Source organism: Mustelus asterias, chromosome 20 (genome assembly GCF_964213995.1).
Source record: "Mustelus asterias chromosome 20, sMusAst1.hap1.1, whole genome shotgun sequence".
NCBI lineage: Eukaryota > Metazoa > Chordata > Chondrichthyes > Carcharhiniformes > Triakidae > Mustelus > Mustelus asterias.
Window position 1 is genome coordinate 63,267,929 of NC_135820.1, and position 18,158 is coordinate 63,286,086.

General features: G+C 49.1%; 1 protein-coding gene across 1 annotated transcript in view; it reads right to left on the reverse strand.

Moving 5' to 3' along the window:
* Positions 1-15,144, reverse strand: part of emilin3b (elastin microfibril interfacer 3b) — a 55,966-nt gene extending 40,822 nt beyond the window's left edge. The window contains exons 1-2 of the mRNA XM_078236695.1: positions 14,671-15,144; positions 13,924-14,049 (exon numbers count right to left, since the gene is read on the reverse strand). Coding sequence (XP_078092821.1) covers positions 13,924-14,049; positions 14,671-14,846 — 302 coding nt within the window. The 5' untranslated portion in view covers positions 14,847-15,144. The remainder of the gene's footprint in view (positions 1-13,923; positions 14,050-14,670) is intronic.
* Between the last annotated feature and the right edge of the window lie 3,014 nt (positions 15,145-18,158).

Sequence of the window (18,158 nt, forward strand, 5' to 3'; positions counted from 1 at the left end):
TTGGCCGTGCTAAATTGCCCCTTAGTGTCCCGGGATGGGTAGGTTAGAGGGATTAAAGACATGCTGGTTAGGTGCATGGGCCATGCTAAATTCTCCCTCAGTGTACCTGCACAGGCACCGGAGAGAGGCGACAAGGGGATTTTCACAACAACTTCATTGCAGTGTTAATGTAAGCCTACTTGTGACTAATAAATAAACTTTAAACTTTACTTTCAAATACGTGGGGTTGTGGGAAAAGGGTCTGGGTGGGATTGTGGTCGGTGCAGGCTCGATGGGTTGAATGGCCTCCTTCTGCACTGTAGGATTTCTATGCTTTTATGCTCTAGAAATCAAGAGCATAACTGAGTAACGATCTTCTACAGAGCAATTATAGAGTGGGGACTGTTTAAAAAAAGCTAGGATTGTCACTTTATTTAAACGGGAAAAGCAAAATGGCTACTGAAGACACGTTGCAAAATGTGCCTACAGGGAATCTTCCTGCGGAGAATAATGGCGGGAGTTTACAGCACTGTGGGACCCTTCGAGGTAAATGTGGGGCAATGGGGCTCCTTTATTAAGCGTTTTGACTATTTTGCACAGGCAAACAAAATAGCAAAAAATATTCGGGTGTCCACCTTCCTGAGTGTGATGGGGTGAGGAAAAACATTCAAGCTGCTCAGAAGTTTAGTGCAACCGGAAAAGCTAGGCACTAAAACATATGATCAAATTGTGAGGATTCTGCAAGCACTCTATTCGCCAAAGCATTTGGTGACTGCACAGCACTTTATATTCCACAAGAAACATCAGGGTGAAAGGGAATCAGTTGCACAACTTGTGGCTGTATTAGAGTATTGTGAATGTAGTGATGTGCTGAATGATACAATTTGGGACCGATTAGTCTGTGGTCTGCGAAGTGAAGCATTACAGAAGCGGTTGCTAACCGAGAGTAACCTTACTTTGAAAAAGGCCATGGAAATTGTTGTTTCAATGTAGCTGGCTGCCGAAGAAGCTCAGCAACTGAGTTTGAATGCTCGGATACACAAAATGTCAGCTGAATCAACACTTAAGAATTTCAAAACTCGCACATTCCATGGATATACGAAGCCAGGGGAATCAGCTGCAGAATGCATCATAGAATCTCTACAGTGCAGAAGGAGGCCATTCAGCCCATCGAGCCTGGCCCGACAACAATCCCACATGGGCCTTACCCCCGTAACACCACATGTTTACCATGCTAATCCTCCTGACACTAAGGGGCAATTTAGCATGGCCAATGTCCTCTAACCCACACATCTTTGGAGTGTGAGAGGAAACCGGAGCACTCGGAAGAAACCCACGCAGGCACGGGGTAGGAATGTGAAAACGTCACACAGACAGTCACCCGAGGCCGGAATTGAACCCAGGTCCCGGGTGCTGTGAGGCAGCAGTGCTAACCATTGTGCCATCGTGCCGCCCTTTGCTGGTGCAAAGATGTAGAAGTTGTGGAAAAAAGGTCATACAGAGCATGCCTTCTGGAAGAAAAATCAAGCTATGAGTAAAAAAAATAAGAACAAAAGCAGCGTAAAAAGAGACTAAAAGAGTTTTATGCTGTGCAAAAGGGTTGAGAGAAATGAAGTGACTCTGTCTGAGGGTGAATTATCACTGAATGTGCAAGCCATTGCTGGTGCCACAGATCGATGCTGGGTCACTCCATTGTTGGATGGACAGCCAGTAAGGATGGGAGTCGACACTGGGGCAGCAGTCTTGCTGGTGCCAGAGAGATTGTATATAAGGAAAGATTTTGGCATATTCTCTCTCTTAAAGGCTTCATAATAGTGTTGAAGACATACACTGGTGAAGTGCTTCCACTGAAGGGCTGCATTGAGGTAGTTGTGCAACTTAATGAGCAAACAGCAGATTTGTCTATACATGTAGCGAAGGACAATTAACTCGCATTGATGGGTCGAGTATGGTTAGAAAAGATTCGACTGAACTGGGCCGAAGTTGATATGATGACTAATAGAGAATCAGGCCTCACGAAAATTCTAAAGAAACACATGAGTGTGTTTGATGGAGAACCGGGGAGTATCAAAAAGACATCACAGTTAAATTGAAGATTAAGGGAGGAAGCCAAGCAAAATGCTTGGGGCAATGTCAGTAGTGTATGCTATCAGGTCGAAGTGGAGGTGGACTTGGAATGACTGGTGAAGATTTTTTTTTAAAAAAGGAGGCGAACATTTTAGCAAAATTGACCTGAGCCAGGCATACTTAGAGATGAATGTAGGCCAGAAGTCACAGGAACGTCTGACAATTGTGACACAAAGGTTTGTTTTGGTACCAAAGATTGCCATTTGGAATCACATCAGCTCTGGCATTGTTTTAAGCAGCACTGGATCAGATCCTGAGTAGAGTCCAGTGCTTTCTGGGTGACATCCTAGTCACTGGAAGAGATCAAGAGGAACATCTTCAGAATTTGGATGCCACTCTTCAGAGATTGGAAGACTATGGACTGAGAGTCCGCAAGGGCGAGTGTGAGTTCTTCCAGTCTTCCATTGAGTATTTAGGACATGATGTGGAGGTGCCAGCGTTGGACTGGGGTGGGCACAGTAAGAAGTCTCTCAACACCGAGTTAAAGTCCAACAAGTTTATTTGGAATCACGAGCTTTCGGAGCGCTGCCCCTTAATCAGGTGAGTGGAGAGGTAGGTTTCACAAACACGGCATATGTAGGGAAAGATACAATTGAAGATAATGGTTGGAATGTGAGTTTTTACAGGTAGTCAAGTCTTTGCAGGTACAGACAGTGCGAGTGGAGAGAGGGATAACCACAGGTTAAAGAGGTGTGAATTGTCTCAAACCAGGACAGTTAGTAGGATTTGGGACATGTGATTGATGCCATGGACCTTTACAAATCTCCTTTAAAGTGAAGGCTATCACATGCACCTCAGATTATTAACCAGTTGCGATCATTCCTAGGATTATTTAATGACTACGGAAAATTTGTTTCAAATTTAGCAACTATTTTAAACCTATTGCATAACCTTTTGGGCCAAAACAAGAAGTGGAAGTGGTCGGATCAATTCAATAATGCTTGCATGCGAGCCAAGGAGGCACTGTTCAAATCTGAAGCCTTTACACATTTTGATCCTACCCTACTCCAACAGTTGGTGTCATAGAGGTTTACAGCATGGAAACAGGCCCTTCAGCCCAACTTGTCCATGCCGCCCAGTTTTTACCATTAAGCTAGTTACAATTGCCCACATATGGCCCATATCCCTCTATGCCAATACTCATGCAACTGTCTAAGTTGCTTTTCAAAAGACAAAATTGCACCCGCCTCTACTCCTACCTCTGTCAGCTCGTTCTAGACACACACCACCCTCTGTGTGAACAAACTGCCCCTTTGCACCCTTTTGTATCTCTCCCCTCTCACCTTAAACCTATGCCCTCTAGTTTTAGATTCCCCTCGAGGGCATAGGGGACACATCCCCTTATGGTGTTGGAGTAGTAGTCTCCCACTTCATACCATTGAGTGAAGAAAGACCCATTGGCTGGAATTTTACCATCCCGCCCACCACAGGAATCGGAGTGGGCGGGGGGGGGGGGGGGGGGGGGGGGGGGGGCTGAAGGGGGAGCCATGGAAAGGTCCATTGACCTTGGGCGGGATTCCAAGGTTTTTGGATAAGCGAGGCTGTAAAATCCTGCTCATTGTCTTTGTGTCTTGAACATTGAGAAAAGCTGAAAGTAACTACACACAAATCGAAAGGGAGGCCTTCAGGATTATTTTAGGAGTAAAGAGATTCCATCAATTCCTGCACGGAAGAAAGTTCACACTGTTGATGGACCATCGTCAATTGACAATGGTTACAACCAGTGCAAAGAAGATGGCAGGTGTTTGCCGTAGACCGTTCTGTGAGCGATGACCTCCAAACTATCTGACTTATCGATTATTGTTCATGTTACATGGTTTGAAATTGTTGGGAATGTTCAATTTAAAAGGGGGAGGTAATGTTATGCATCTCTATTGAAGCTTAATAATGCATATCGTCACCGGGAAAGATGTCACAGGTCAGGATACTTCCAGAGTGATGAAGCAATCTGTAGTGAACACACTTTGTAAATAAAGCTCTGTTAGTTTTAACTCTCCATACTTTCAAGTGTCTATACCACAGTACACAAGTGCACAAGTTACCTGGAGTATTGTGCACAGTTTTGGTCCCCTTATTTGAGGAAAGATTTAGTAGAATTGGAGGCAGTTCAGAGGAGGTTCACTGGATTGATTCCAGAGATGAGGGATTTGTCGTATGAAGAGAGATTGAACAGTTTAAGCCTATACTCTCTGGAATTTAGAAGAATGAGGGGAGATCAAATTGAGGTATATAAGATGATAAAAGGCATGGATAAAGTAGATGTGGAGCAGATACTTGCTCTGGTGGGGCATTCTAGGACGAGAGGTCATAGTCTTAGGATAAGGGGTAGCAAATTTAAAACAGAGTTCTCCCAAAGGGTTGTGAATCTGTGGAATTCACTACCCAAAGTGTGATGGATGCTGGGACAGTGAGTAAATTTGAGGAGAAGTTAGACAGATTTTTAATTGGTAATGGGTTGAAGGGTTAGGGGAGAAGGCAGGACAATGGGGATGAGGAGCATATCAGCCGTGATCGAACGGCCTAATTCTGCTCTTATATCTTATGAACTTACGAACAAATGTGAAATTAAGCGCAAAAATAACTTGGCTCTGATTTCTTAGTTTAGCCATTTACTGTTTATTTTGACCTATTTTATCCTAGTACAAAGCTATACTGAATGAGGCAAGGGTGTAGATATGCAAGATGACATGGTGGCTTTTTTTTTATTTGGCAGAGGAGAGAGAATCTGGGTTAAGAAGCTGCGGGTTTCTTTTTAATGAGAATTTGGAACCAAATTGAATGTGACCTTAATGGGATATGTACTGAAAGCTATTCCTGACTTCACATTCACAGGTTGCATTGTTTAACTCAATCAGCCTACGATCCTCAAAACCCTACAGATAGAGCTAATTCTTTACGATGAATCAATCTTTCTGCCACTCTTTAAGCTGCTCCCTCGATGCTTCTCAGTTCATTTCTTTTGCAGCTTTCAAAATTTGGTACCTCTATTCATATTGTAACAAAACACTTTTGTTGCTGATGTACAGAAGGGAACGATTGGCCCATCCCTGCCATGCAAGAGTATCTCAGACCCTGAGTGTCCTTAATCAACATTGAACATTGTTCTGTGTTTCCAAATGCTCTTATTACATATAAATTAAGTGACAGCTGGGAAGTAGATCTCAGCATTTGATTGAGGTTCAAAGTCATGCAGGTTCTTCAGCTGTTTCTAGCAACTAAAAATAGCCAGTTAAGCAATGTGTCTTCCATTAACCATGCTAGTAACAGAACACACAGAGAACAAATGAGAGCCAGGTTACATAGCACACTGGCCTCACACCTGACTTTCCATGTCGTTTCTGACTGAGCATCTTCTATTTATATTTATTCAAAAACAAAATTTGATTGCTTTAACCTTCCTAATCCCAGTGTGTAGTTTGCTATTTATATAATGCCACATTTGTCCGTCAAAACATTATTGATAACACAATAGCTCTGTGCCATTCTTTTGACATTTCTTTCACCTTCAATCATCAATGACAAAGGTATTTTGAGCGTTTTTTTCCATCAGTTAGGGATTAAGCAACTGTGTGCTTCTGTTGCTGTGAGATATTTAAGCAGTACTTTATAATGGTATAGTTTATGATAGAGTGACTTTGTATTGAATAATAGTTGTCAAATCTTTATTGCATTTTAAAGCTAAGGCAGTCTCGCCTTTTGCACAAATATATAACTGTCACATTAATAAATATACTGTCCAACCTCAGGCAGTTTTACAATCCAAACATTTTCAGCTCAATTTAGTTGTCAGTGAAAATAATTGGCATTCCTTTCATATCCTCCTTATATCACAAGGCTCCTTATGTCACAATGCACTTTACTATTAATGAATTATTTCTAAAGTGCAATCACTTGTTAGAAATGAAAACACAGCAACGACTTTACTCAATTCTGGACTCATTGTCAGTCAATATTACTTGTTAACCAGCTAGTATTGTACGAGGGAGGAATTACCTGAAAATAACTTTCTGCTCTTCTTCTGGGATCTTTCTGATCCAGCTGAACAGGCAGATAATTTAATTCAGCTTCTCTTCAGCACCATATTGAAGGTAGAGTCTAACTTCAGTAATAACTATTTTTTTAAAGTTAATTGATCCACTGGTCAACAGGTACCCCTGTGGTAAAATCTATAGGAAGGTTTGTTAAAATCCATAATTGTGGAATAATGTCAACAATTACTTTGGACGTTCCAATATTTAGGTTTAAGGTGATATTTTAAGGTGCTATATTAACAACAGTCTAATGCTGTGGTTATTATCCTTAGAAGGAAGAGTGGCGTCCTAATGCAGTCTTATTGCTTTGATAATCCAAACATTCCAAGTCAACCACTGGATGAAAGCAAATTACTGCGGATGCTGGAATCTGAAACCCAAAGAGAAAATGCTAAAAAATCTCAGCAAGTCTGGCAGCATCTGTAAGGAGAAAAAAGAGCTGACATTTTGAGTCCAGATTAAAGAGTCAGCTGGACTTGAAACGTCAGCTCTTTTGCCTCCTTACAGATGCTGCCAGACCTGCTGAGATTTTCCAGCATTTTCTCTTTTGGTTCCAAGTCAACCGATAGTTCCAGTAAGAGGCAACAACTTCAGGAATACTGCAACCTAATATGGCATTCCATCCTAGTAACTAGTCTGTGCTCAGCTGATGCATTATAATATTCTTTCATGTCTGGTTATCAGTCATAGAAGCCTACTTCTGATGGCTTATGGTTTTAAGTTTGTGCTTTCTCTCTCAGCTAGCTCCAGTTTATCAGTCAACTTTAGGCAAGAGACTGGTGACTGACCTGCTCTCAGGCCTCCACTAGTGCGATGCCAAGGAAAAAATGTCCAGGTGACGACTTATCTCTGGATTTTCTCTTCTCGCTATCGAGAGGAAACATTTTGCACTCTGCTCAAGATGTGGAAATATTTCATCCCTTATTTAATCAGATTTAAAGATGTTTAACATTAGGTAATATTTAATGTTGACAGCAAAGAGTAATGCAAGTAACACCATTTGAGCAGAGGAGCCAAGGTGTGTGTATATGAGTAAATCATTGAAAGTGGCAGGACAGATTGAGAGTGCAGGGATAACCCGGGTAATTATAGGCCAGTGAGCTTGACGTCCGTGGTAGGGAAGTTGTTGGAGAGGATTCTTAGAGACAGGATGTATGCGCATTTAGAACGGAACAATCTCATTAGTGACAGACAGCATGTTTTTGTAAGAGGGAGGTCGTGCCTTACAAATTTGGTGGAGTTTTTTGAGGAAGTGACAAAAACGGTTGACGAAGGAAGGGCCGGGGGTGTCGTCTATATGGATTTCAATAAGGCATTTGACAAAGTCCCTCAGGGCAGGTTGGTTAAGAAGGTTAAGGCTCATGGGATACAAGGAGAGGTGGCTAGATGGGTAGAAAACTGGCTTGGCCACAGGAGACAGAGGGTAGCAGTCGAAGGGTCTTTTTCCGGCTGGAGGTCTGTGACCTGTGGTGTTCCGCAGGGCTCTGTATTGGGACCTCTGCTATTTGAGATATATATAAATAATTTGGAAGAAGGTGTAACTGGTGTTATCAGCAAGTTTGCAGATGACACGAAGATGGCTGGACTTGCGGATAGCGATGAACATTGTCGGACAATACAGCAGGATATAGATAGGCTGGAAAATTGGGCGGAGAAATGGCAAATGGAATTTAATCCAGATAAATGCGAAGTGATGCATTTTGGAAGAACTAATGTAGGGGGGAGTTATACAATAAATGGCAGAACCATCAAGAGTATAGAAACACAGAGGGACCTAGGTGTGCAAGTCCACAAATCCTTGAAGGTGGCAGCACAGGTGGAAAAGGTGGTGAAGAAGGCATATGGTATGCTTGCCTTTATAGGACGGGGTATAGAGTATAAAAGCTGGAGTCTGATGTTGCAGCTGTATAGAACGCTGGTTAGGCCACATTTGGAGTACTGCGTCCAGTTCTGGTCACCGCACTACCAGAAGGACGTGGAGGCTTTAGAGCGAGTGCAGAGAAGGTTTACCAGGATGTTGCCTGGTATGGAGGGTCTTAGCTATGAGGAGAGATTGGGTAAACTGGGCTTGTTCTCCCTGGAAAGACGGAGAATGAGGGGAGACCTAATAGAGGTGTACAAAATTATGAAGGGTATAGATAGGGTGAACAGTGGGAAGCTTTTTCCCAGGTCGGAGGTGACGATCGAGGGGTCATGGGCTCAAGGTGAGAGGGGCGAGGTATAACTCAGATATCAGAGGGACGTTTTTTACACAGAGAGTGGTGGGGGCCTGGAATGCGCTGCCAAGTAGGGTGGTGGTGGCAGACATGCTGGCATCGTTTAAGATTTACCTGGATAGTCACATGAGCAGTCTGGGAATGGAGGGATACAAACGAATGGTCTAGTTGGACCAATGAGCGGCACAGGCTTGGAGGGCCGAAGGGCCCGTTTCTTGTGCTGTACTGTTCTTTGTTCTTAAAGCACATGGTATCCAAGGCTTTATTATAGGGGCAACGAATACAAGAGCAAGGAAGTTTTGCTGAACTTGTATAAGATATTAGTTCAGCCACAGTTCTGGGCACTGCACTTTAGGAAAGATGTGAAGGCATTGGAGAGAGTGTGGAAAAGATTCACTAGACTGCTTCATGGTATTAGAAACTTCAGATGAGAAGTTGGAACTGTTTTTCCTGGAGAAGATAAGGTTTGAGAGGAAATTTGATAGAGATATTCAAAATCATGAGGGATCTGGACAGAGTAGATAGGAGAAAATTATTCCGATTCATGATAGGATTGAGAATGAGAGGTTTAAAGTAATTACAAAAGAAGCAAAGGCGACATGAGGTGAAACATTCCAAGGTGAAACATTTCACACAGCGAGTGGCTAAGCGCTAAGGTCTGGAATGCGCAGCCTGAGAGTCTGGTGGAAGCGGATTCAATCAAGACATTCAAAAGGGAATCTGAAAAGCAAGAATGTGCAGGGTTATGGGGAGAAGGCAGGGGAATGACACCAGGTGAGTTGTTGATTTAGAGAGCTGGTGCAGATACGATGGGCTGAGTGGCCTCCTTCTGCACTGTGTGTAGTTACCCAACTCACTACACCTTTTTGCTCCTAGCAACTGTAGTTATTGGAATTTAGGTTAAAAAGTGGTGGTCGGCAGAGTAGTGACACTAAGTGCAGGGGATCAATAATCCTCTTCTGCTGCATTAAAAAAAACTGCAAGTAATAAACTGTAACTGCTAACATAAGGAACAGTTTTCCCCACCCATAAGCAGGCTTCTGTGGCTGGTACCAATACATGAATGAATGCTTATAAGCCACAATAATGGATTTAGGTTACTGCCAAGGTAGACACTGTTGTTTAGTACGATCAGAAATACAAAATTGCTCCCATTAAGACACATATTGCGGTATTGCTGACAACCACTGACATGACTAATTCTTTGTTTTCATTACAGCTTAACTCGTAAAAACCTTTGAACTAGAAAACACATTGTGCAAATTTCTGCTGCAGCAGATGTAACATCTGCAGTGCAACTTGCTACAGTGGCCAACCTGCTTTCTAACAGCAGCTGCCTTTCATTCTTTGGGGGGATTCTTGGTGGCATCTATCTACTCAAAGATTTTAGAAGAAGCTGCTGTAGTGACAGAGCTTGGCCAAAATGATGGGCTGATATGAAACATCTCCCCAAACACACATTTGTTTCTCATGCGGTGCACTTAGTTCAGTGGTCACTTTAATAGCTTTGCTTTGCTCCTGGTGCCTGTGTTAAGGTCTGCATCAAACGCACTACTGTCACCCTTCAATTGGAAATTGTGGCATTAACAAGTTGGAAGGACACCGATATGATAACGCTGCCACCATACTGGGGTCCTTCATTTTTTTTTTAAAGTTTATTTATTAGTCACAAATAGGCTTACATTAACACTGCAATGAAGTTACTGGGAAAATCCCCTCGTCGCCACACTCCGGCACCCGTTCAGGTACACTGAGGGAGAATTTAGCATGGCCAATGCACCTAACCAGCACACCTTTTGGACTGTGGGAGGAAACGGAGCACCCGGAGGAAACCCACGCAGACACGGGGAGAATGTGCAGACTCCGCACAGACAGTGACCCAAGCTGGAAATTGAACCTGGGTCCCTGGCGCTGAGGCAGCAATGCTAACCACTGTGCCACCGTTCTTATAATGACCCTCTTCTATCAGGCCATCAAATCTGAGTCTTGCAGCACAGAAGGCAAACAAACAGCCCACCATGTCCTTGCCAGCTCTTTGAAAGTAATCAAACTCATCCCACTTTCCTCCCTTTCACCATTTTCCTGCACCATTTGTTTTCTGAGTACATATCCAATTTCCTTCTAAAAATCACCATTGAATTTGATTTGATTTATTATTGTCACATGTATTGGGATACAGTGAAATGTATTGTTTCTTGTGCACTATACAGACAGAGCATACCGTTCATAGAGTACATAAATGGAGAAGGAAAGGAAAGGGTGCAGAATGAAGTGTTACAGTCATAGCTCGGGTGTAGAGAAAGATCAGTTTAACTTATGGTAGGTCAGTTCAAAAGTCTGAAGCCGCTTACCCTCATCTTTTCAGGCAGCACATTCCAGAGGGTAAACATAAAAGTGGCCTAAAAATATTCTCATCATCCCTTCGCTAATTAGCTTAAATATGTGCCCTCTGGTTACCAGCCTACAGTGGGGCAGGTCCCCTGTAGGTCTCCTGGTAGGTCCCCACATGATGACACTATAGTTAAGAAAGCCCACCAACACCTCTACTTTCTCAGAAGACTAAGGAAATTTGGCATGTCAGCTCCAACTCTCATCAACTTTTACAGATGCACCATGGAAAGCATTATTTCTCGTTATATCACAGCTTGGTATGGCTCCTGCTCTGCCCAACACCACAAGAACCTACAAACATTTGTGAATGTAGCCCAATTCATCACGCAAACCAGCTTCCTATCCATTGACGCTGTCTACACTTCCCGCTGCCTCAAAAAAGCAGCCAGCATAATTAAGGACCTCATGCACCCTGGACATTCTCTCTTTTACCTTTTTTTAAAAATCCAATTCAATCAAATCAAGTCCAATTCAGAGTCTCAACAAGTGAGACATTCCCGATCCAAGCTGACAAGACAGGGCTCTCACCTCCTGTCTTGGGTTGGTCTACATGATCCAAGCTGATTGGAGTAGGCATTGCACCTCCTCCAAGGGTTGATCTCATTTGCATCTTAGCCAAAAGGCCCAGATGCCACTTTTAAAAACTGCTTCAAATGAAGCTAAAATGTAGCCTAATGACTTCAACCAAGTACAGCATGTCGATACTACACTTTTTAAAAATACTTTTCCAATTCAATCAAATGAAGTCCAATTCAGAGTCTCAACAAGTTGAGACATTTCCGATCCAAGTTGACAAGACAGGGCCTCCACTCCTGTCTTGGGCCTGATCTACAAGAGCCAAGCTGATTGGAGTAGGTGCAGACTCACCTCCTGTCAATACCACACTTGATCTTAACCAAAAGGCCGAGAAGATACAAAAGTCTGAGGTCACGTACCAACCCACTCAAGAACAGCTTATTCCCTGCTGCTGTCAGACTTTTGTATGGACCTACCTTGCATTAAGTTGATCTTTCTCTTAACACCACATTCAGCACTCTCTCGTTTCCTTCTCTATGAACGATATGCTTTGTCTGTACAGCGCGCAAGAAACAATACTTTTCACCGTATGCTAGTACATCTGAATAATAAATCAGATCAAATACACAACCCTGATTCACTCCGCGAAAACCCCTTACAATTTTGAACATTTAAATGTTTTAAAAAATCTCCCCTTCGCCTCCGAAGGAGAACAAATCCGCTTTCACAGCCTCTCTGCCGTGTACTCAATTAAACCCCAATAGAAAACTCCGCCCTTTTCAAATCAGTGGATGTTAAATGATTCTGTGCCAATGCAGCGCCGGAGTTACTGTCTCAAATTCAATCTTGACTGGCGCCTTTGTTCAACGCAGTTTGTACAAGCAGCAATTGGATGTAATGAAATTTAAACAGGTTAATTGCGGCACTAAATCATATTAGAGCCGTCAAGTGGCATTTCTCTGAGGAAAAATACCTGGCATCTTTAGCGTTGGGGTGTTGGGAGGTTGAGACAGTTCTGTCCTGCCCAGCAGAGGGCACAGCTGCGCCGCTGCTCACACAGCTCCCGAGCTCAGAATGAAATGACCCCTAAGCAATCTGCCTTCTCGCTTCCCAATCTCATTTCAGTTTGTTTTTGTCCCTTCAGGGCCAGTGTATATACATCGCTGTACGAAAACAATTCCCCCCCAACCCCCCACTCCCCCCGTCCCCATTTAAAACAGTCCAAATGTATTAACTTTCACACAATGCGAAAACACTGAATAATATTAAGGCCAGAAACATTCAACCATCAAGTTTTAATCAGCTCAAACCAAACGCGGCGCAATCTTCCATTCAGAGCCGCACAAAAGCACTCATTTAAAGCTGGTGTTCTTTTATGCACGGGAAGTGACCCTCGGTTTATTTTCAAACCATGAAAATCACTGGTGGGTTTGAGCTGAAAGGAGATGCGCACTTTAAAAAAAAGTCATTCAATCGCTTCCTCCCCCCACCACCAGACCAGGAGACCCCCGGAGACCGACAGAACCCCCGCCCCCCCACCCCCGTCCCCAGCTCCAGAGACTCTAGATCCAGAGACCCCCCCAACACCCAGAGACTCCCCAGCCCCCAGAGACCCCAAGCACCAGAGACCCCAAGCACCAGAGACTCCCAGCCCCCGAGACCCCTCCAGCTCTCAGAGAACCCCCTCAGTCTCCAGAGACCCCGGCCTCAGACCCCCAGCCCCAGAGACCCCCCAGCCCCCAGAGACTCCCAGCCACAAAGACCCCCAGCCATTGAGACCCCCAGCCACAGAGATCCCCAGCCTCAGAGAGCCCCAGCCTCAGAGAGCCCCCAGCCCCCAGAGACCCCCAGCCTCAGAGAACCCCCAGCCACAGAGACCCCCAGCCTCAGAGAGCCCCCAGCCCCCAGAGACCCCCAGCCTCAGAGAACCCCCAGCCACAGAGACCCCCAGCCAGAGACGCCAGCCCCACAGACCTCCCAGCCACAGAGACCCCCAGCCACAAAAACCCCCAGCCCCCAGAGACCCCCAGCCCCCAGAGACCCCCAGCCCCCAGAGACCCCAGCCCCCAGAGACCCCAGCCCCCAGAGACCCCCAGCCACAGAGACCCCCAGCCCCAGAAACCCCCCGCCACAGAGACCGCCCCAGCCACAGAGACCTCCAGCCACAGAGACCACCCAGCCACAGAGGTCCCCAGCTCCCAGGGACCCCCAGCCCCAGAAACCCCCAGTCAGAGACACCCCCAGCCACAGAGACCCCCAGCCACAGAGACCCCCCCCCCCCCGCCACAGAGATCCCCCAGCCTCCAGAGACCCCTCCAGCCACAGAGACCCCCAGCCACAGAGACCCCCCAGCCTCCAGAGACCCCAGCCTCTGGAGACCCCCCCCCCCCCCCAGCCAGAGAGACCCCCAACCACAGAGACCTTTGAACAATTCGCCCTGGATTTAAAACGCGTTCCTCGCAGTCGCCGTCAAAATAAATCTGCACGGTGCATTCTACTGTGACAGGAACTTAAAAAAAAAAGTCTCTCGTATTCAGGGCACCGCCAGACTGGAAACAAATATACAGACACCACAGCTGGACTGGGACATTAGCAGCAGCCCGTTTCCTCTGGGGCTCCTCTCCCGTCCTCACTGTTGTGCAGAGAGCTGTGTGTAGACTTACATGACAACTCCCGGACACTTCAGCTGGCCCCAAGCACACTGGTGGTATTCAGCCTTCACATAGGTGTCTGTACCGTCCTGCATCGTGCATGTGATATTCTTCTTTACAATGTAGGCACAATAATTCCTGCAAAAGAAAACACAAACCAGGCTTACACACACGCACACACACACACACATATATATATATGTTTCCCTCTCTACACTGAAATATTTACAGGAGCAACACTTGATGCCAATTTCCCCCTTTCTCTACCTTTGCAGGATTGAAACTTTGGCATTAATAAATAGAATTACAGAGAGATCAAATAGAATTGGAGATATCAAATAGAATTACAGGTATGTGAAATGGAATTACAGATATATCAAACAGAAATACAGATAGATCAAATAGAATTACAGATAAATCGACAACCGAACCAGGGATTTTGTTCCATTGTCAATAGACATAATGCAGCGAATATATGTGTTCGATAACGCACAGAAAGTGGATCGAACTTTTTTTCGTTCCCAAATCAAAAACTAATTTAACTAGATGGAAAATGCAATGCTTTGCAGTTTTTACGGAAGCTGAAAATAAAGTTAACTTTGCTTCTGTTGCGTTTGTCTCTGCCTTTGCAACAGAATCATGCATCCAGTCTGTGGGAGTTTAACACTGCAGAATAATTCTGGTTTATTTGTGAGCAGAGTTTTCTCTTAATAAAGGATGGCCCGGGGGTGGGGGGTACACACACACACACAGACTCACTTGTGGCGTCCGGTGACTCGTCCCGCTCCTTTCAGACTGGGGCTGGAGCCAGAGGTGAAGAGGTTGTATCGGTAAGGAGTGTAAAAGCTGCCCTTCGCATCCAGCAGCGCGAGGCTGGCCAGCAGCAGGAGGCAAGGCAGGAGGAGAGGGCCACATCCCGCTGTCCTGTTCAGCATCCCGACACCCTCTTCCCAAGTCAGACGGCGAACTGCGACCTGGAAAGAAAGCCCCGCTGGCTTTGCCCCCTCCCTCCTTCCCCCCTGAGCGGAGGAGATGTCAATCCCAGTGTGAGCGTGGAGCCCAGCCCCAGTCCCAGTGCCACTGCGCCGGGGGGGGACACGCAGTCTTGTCCCCCTGCTTGCAGAGGCTGGAAGGCAGCTTTCGGAGCGGAGGTGTTGGAGGCTGCTGCTCAGGAGGCAATCGATGAGTTGGATCTGGCTCTATATGTCATCGCCTCTACCTCCACCTCCAGAGGAAGCGGGGCCGTACAAGTGGGCGTTTCATTGATATTTAGTATGGCAGCTCCAGCCCCCCCTTCCCACAGCGCTGCCAATGAGGGAGCAGCGACCCTCTTCCCCCCTCCCATCCTTCACACAAACTCTCACTACCGTTCGGGCAAAAGTCAATCTTTTGATCTTTAATAACCACATATTCATTTCAAGCGCGGGTCCCAGTTTTAATGCAGCAACGCCTGTTCACCCCGCCCCGAGCAGTCTTGTAGGGAGAAGCTTTCACCGCCTTCCTCCTGGTTAGCTGCAGCCTCCCTCCCTTTTTCTTTCCCCCCTTCCCTCACTCCCTCTTCCTCCCTCTCTCCCTCCCTTTGTCTCCCCTTCCCTTTCCTCCCTCTCACCCTCTCTCCCTCTCACCCTCTCTCCCTTCTCTCTCCCTCTGGCTCCCTCTCTCTTTCTCGCCTTTCCTCTCTCTTTCCCTCTCCCCCTCTCTTTCTCTCCCTCCCACCCTCCCTCCCTCTCCCTCCCACCCACCCTCCCTCTCCCTCCCACCCACCCTCCCTCTCCCTCCCACCCACCCTCCCTCCCACTCACCCCCACCCTCCCCTCCCACTCACCCCCACCCACCCACCCTCCCACCCTCCCTCCCACTCACACCCACCCACCCACCCACCCTCCCTCCCACTCACCCCCACCCACCCACCCACCCTCCCTCCCACTCACCCACCCTCCCTCCCACTCACCCCCACCCACCCACCCTCCCTCCCACCCACTCACCCCCACCCACCCACCCTCCCTCCCATTCACCCCCACCCACCCACCCTCCCTCCCATTCACCCCCACCCACCCACCCTCCCTCCCACTCACCCACCCCCACCCACCCACCCACCCTCCCTCCCACTCACCCCCCACCCACCCACCCTCCCTCCCACTCACCCCCACCCTCCCTCCCACTCACCCCCACCCTCCCTCCCACTCACCCCCACCCACCCACCCTCCCACTCACCCCCACCCACCCACCCTCCCTCCCACCCCCACCCACCCACCCTCCCTCCCACTCACCCACCCTCCCTCCCACTCACCCCCACTCCCTCCCACTCACCCCCACTCCCTCCCACTCACCCCCACTCCCTCCCACTCACCCCCACTCCCTCCCACTCACCCCCACCCACCCACCCTCCCTCCCACTCACCCTCACCCACCCACCCTCCCTCCCACTCACCCTCCCTCCCACTCACCCTCCCTCCCTCCCACTCACCCTCCCTCCCTCCCACTCACCCTCCCTCCCTCCCACTCACCCTCCCTCCCTCCCACTCACCCTCCCTCCCTCCCACTCACCCTCCCTCCCTCCCCCCCTCACCCTCCCTCCCACTCACCCTCCCTCCCTCCCTCCCACTCACCCTCCCTCCCTCCCACTCACCCTCCCTCCCTCCCTCCCACTCACCCTCCCTCCCTCCCTCCCACCCTCCCTCCCTCCCACTCACCCTCCCTCCCTCCCACTCACCCTCCCTCCCTCCCACTCACCTTCCCTCCCTCCCACTCACCCTCCCTCCCTCCCACTCACCCTCCCTCCCTCCCACTCACCCTCCCTCCCTCCCACTCACCCTCCCTCCCTCCCACTCACCCTCCCTCCCACTCACCCTCCCCCTCCCACTCACCCTCCCTCCCTCCCACTCACCCTCCCTCCCTCCCACTCACCCTCCCTCCCTCCCACTCACCCTCCCCCCCTCCCACTCACCCCTCTCCCTCCCACTCACCCTCCCTCCCACTCACCCTCCCTCCCTCCCACTCACCCTCCCTCCCTCCCACTCACCCTCCCTCCCTCCCACTCACCCTCCTCCCTCCCACTCACCCTCCCTCCCTCCCACTACCCTCCCTCCCTCCCACTCACCCTCCCTCCCTCCCACTCACCCTCCCTCCCTCCCACTCACCCTCCCTCCCTCCCACTCACCCTCCCTCCCTCCCACTCACCCTCCCTCCCTCCCACTCACCCTCCCTCCCTCCCACTCACCCTCCCTCCCTCCCACTCACCCTCCCTCCCTCCCACTCACCCTCCCTCCCTCCCACTCACCCTCCCTCCCACTCACCCTCCCTCCCACTCACCCTCCCTCCCTCCCACTCACCCTCCCTCCCTCCCACTCACCCTCCCTCCCTCCCACTCTCCCTCCCTCTCTCCCTCCCTCCCTCCCTCCCTCCCTCCCTCCCTCCCTCCCTCCTCCCTCCCTCCCTCCCTCCCTCCCTCCCTCCCTCCCCTCCCTCCCTCCCTCCCTCCCTCCCTCCCTCCCTCCTCCCTCCCTCCCTCCCTCCCTCCCTCCCTCCTCCCTCCCTCCCTCCCTCCCTCCCTCCCTCCCTCCCTCCCTCCCTCCCTCCCTCCCTCCCTCCTCCCTCCCTCCCTCCCTCCCTCCCTCTCTCCCTCCCTCTCTCCCTCCCTCCCTCCCTCCCTCCCTCCCTCCCTCCCTCCCTCCCTCCCTCCCTCTCTCCCTCCCTCCCTCCCTCCCTCCCTCTCTCCCTCCCTCCCTCCCTCCCTCCCTCCCTCCCTCCCTCCCTCCCTCCCTCCCTCCCTCCCTCCCTCCCTCCCTCCCTCCCTCCCTCCCTCTCTCCCTCCCTCCCTCCCTCTCTCCCTCCCTCCCTCCCTCCCTCTCTCCCTCCCTCCCTCCCTCTCTCCCTCCCTCCCTCCCTCTCTCCCTCCCTCCCTCCCTCCCTCCCTCCCTCCCTCCCTCCCTCCCTCCCTCTCTCCCTCCCTCCCTCCCTCTCTCCCTCCCTCCCTCCCTCCCTCTCTCCCTCCCTCCCTCCCTCCCTCTCTCCCTCCCTCCCTCCCTCTCTCCCTCCCTCCCTCCCTCTCTCCCTCCCTCCCTCCCTCTCTCCCTCCCTCCCTCCCTCTCTCCCTCCCTCCCTCCCTCTCTCCCTTCCTCCCTCCCTCTCTCCCTTCCTCCCTCCCTCTCTCCCTTCCTCCCTCCCTCTCTCCCTTCCCCCCTCCCTCTCTCCCTTCCCCCCTCCCTCTCTCCCTTCCCCCCTCCCTCTCTCCCTTCCCCCCTCCCT